This window comes from Propithecus coquereli, unplaced genomic scaffold (assembly GCF_000956105.1).
Source record: "Propithecus coquereli isolate 6110/MARCELLA unplaced genomic scaffold, Pcoq_1.0 Scaffold168, whole genome shotgun sequence".
Taxonomy (NCBI): Eukaryota; Metazoa; Chordata; class Mammalia; order Primates; family Indriidae; genus Propithecus; species Propithecus coquereli.
Genome location: NW_012141413.1, coordinates 2,522,943 through 2,524,569, shown reverse-complemented (window position 1 = coordinate 2,524,569; position 1,627 = coordinate 2,522,943). Strand labels below are relative to the sequence as shown.

General features: G+C 32.5%; 1 protein-coding gene across 1 annotated transcript in view; it reads left to right on the top strand.

The window, feature by feature from the left end:
- Nucleotides 1-1,627, top strand: part of RNF17 (ring finger protein 17) — a 69,094-nt gene that overhangs the window by 26,238 nt on the left and 41,229 nt on the right. Inside the window, exon 5 of the mRNA XM_012641673.1 lies at nucleotides 626-918. Within this exon, the coding sequence (XP_012497127.1) occupies nucleotides 626-918 (293 nt within the window). The remainder of the gene's footprint in view (nucleotides 1-625; nucleotides 919-1,627) is intronic.

Sequence of the window (1,627 nt, the reverse complement as noted above, 5' to 3'; positions counted from 1 at the left end):
GTTTCATTAATGCTTGCTTCTTTTTGAAAGTAAAGGAAATTATAAGAAGCAGAAACCTGCTATAATTCTGCTAAAACATAACCAGTGTTAATGTTTCCTTCTAGGATTTTATTTTTTGTACAGTACACTTGCTGTTTTTGAATTGGAAGGGAATTAACATGAAGTAGAAATTGAGTAAATACAACATATTACCACTGATACCTAATATCTGAAAAGTACCTTACTATTTTTTAAGAGACTCATTTTCTTTATTTTATGAATGTTAATAACTTGCCAGGTATATATGTTCTGTGGATTAAATTAGAATCAACTTGAAGGTGTTATATTTTCCAATAACATCTAATTCATTGTATAATATTTTGGATATACTTATGAAATTTTAAGGGAGAATAACATGTAAATATGAGATAGTAATTTAAAATATTTAAGTAAAATTATATTGCTTTTTCTTATCAGTCTCATAATTTAAACTAATTTTCATTATAACTTATGCTAATTTTCATGTAACATATGAAACGAGTATATCCTAGACTAGAGCAAATATTTTCTTTAAATTTCAAGTATTGTTTTCCCCAGAATTTTATATTTGCTCATGATTAGATATGTTCTTTTTTGGATGTTACAGAATTAATAAATTAGATAACAGCCATTCATTATCTGAGGAGTCTCTCGAAGTCCCCCTGGAACAAGAAGGTTCAATGGTTACTAAGTGTGTTAAAATGGACTTTGACTCTGGAGACAAAAAAGCTGCTGATATAATCAGTGAACACAAGGTGTCTGAATTTAAGGAGAAAATTCTAGAACCAAGAACCACTGGATGCTATAAACCACCAGCTATTCCTAACATGCAAATATTTGAGGCAGTAGTCAGCTGCATTGGTGATGACGGAACTATATTTGTAGTACCTAAACTATCAGGTAAGATCTTCTTTGTTACGTAGGCTTAGTCAGTAAAAGTAGATCTAGCAGCTCCCAGTTCTCTAGTAAGATGGACGTGAATTAAAATACCCTGGGCAAGTAATTAACCTTTTGAACTTCATTTTCACAGAGTTGTTAGGATTAAATGATTTCACACAATGCATGCAAAGGGCTTTTAACAATGCCTAGCACATAAAAATCATTTAATGAGGTTTCTTTCAATTATTAATAATTGTGTAAGCGGTAATCTCAATATAGGAAGAAAGGAATTTGGAATTTCCATTTCCATTATTATAGTAGATTGAACAACACTCCCAAGTAAGTCAGGTGTAAAATGCCTATTTTTTTTTTAATTAACATTTACTGAGTTAGCATGAAAGTAAAAAATACACCAAGCTCCAAAACAAAGTGAAATTACACACTGGGAGGTCAGCATGTGCCCAAAAATGTGTCCATCCTTAGAGTTGCCTCATAACTAGAACCTTGAACTTCCTCTTTGATAAGTACACAGAGTTGAAGAAAAAGGAAATAAAGCCCAAGGCCCCTTTCTTACAAAGTGGGAAATCTAGTTGGAAACCATTGCATGAAGAGGGGATCCCAAAGGGTTACTCACCAGCACAGTGTAAGGTCAGTGTGCTGATCACATTAAGAATGACTACAAGTAGATGCTCAGATGAATTTTTAAAGGTTATTGTAGGCCGGGTGCAGT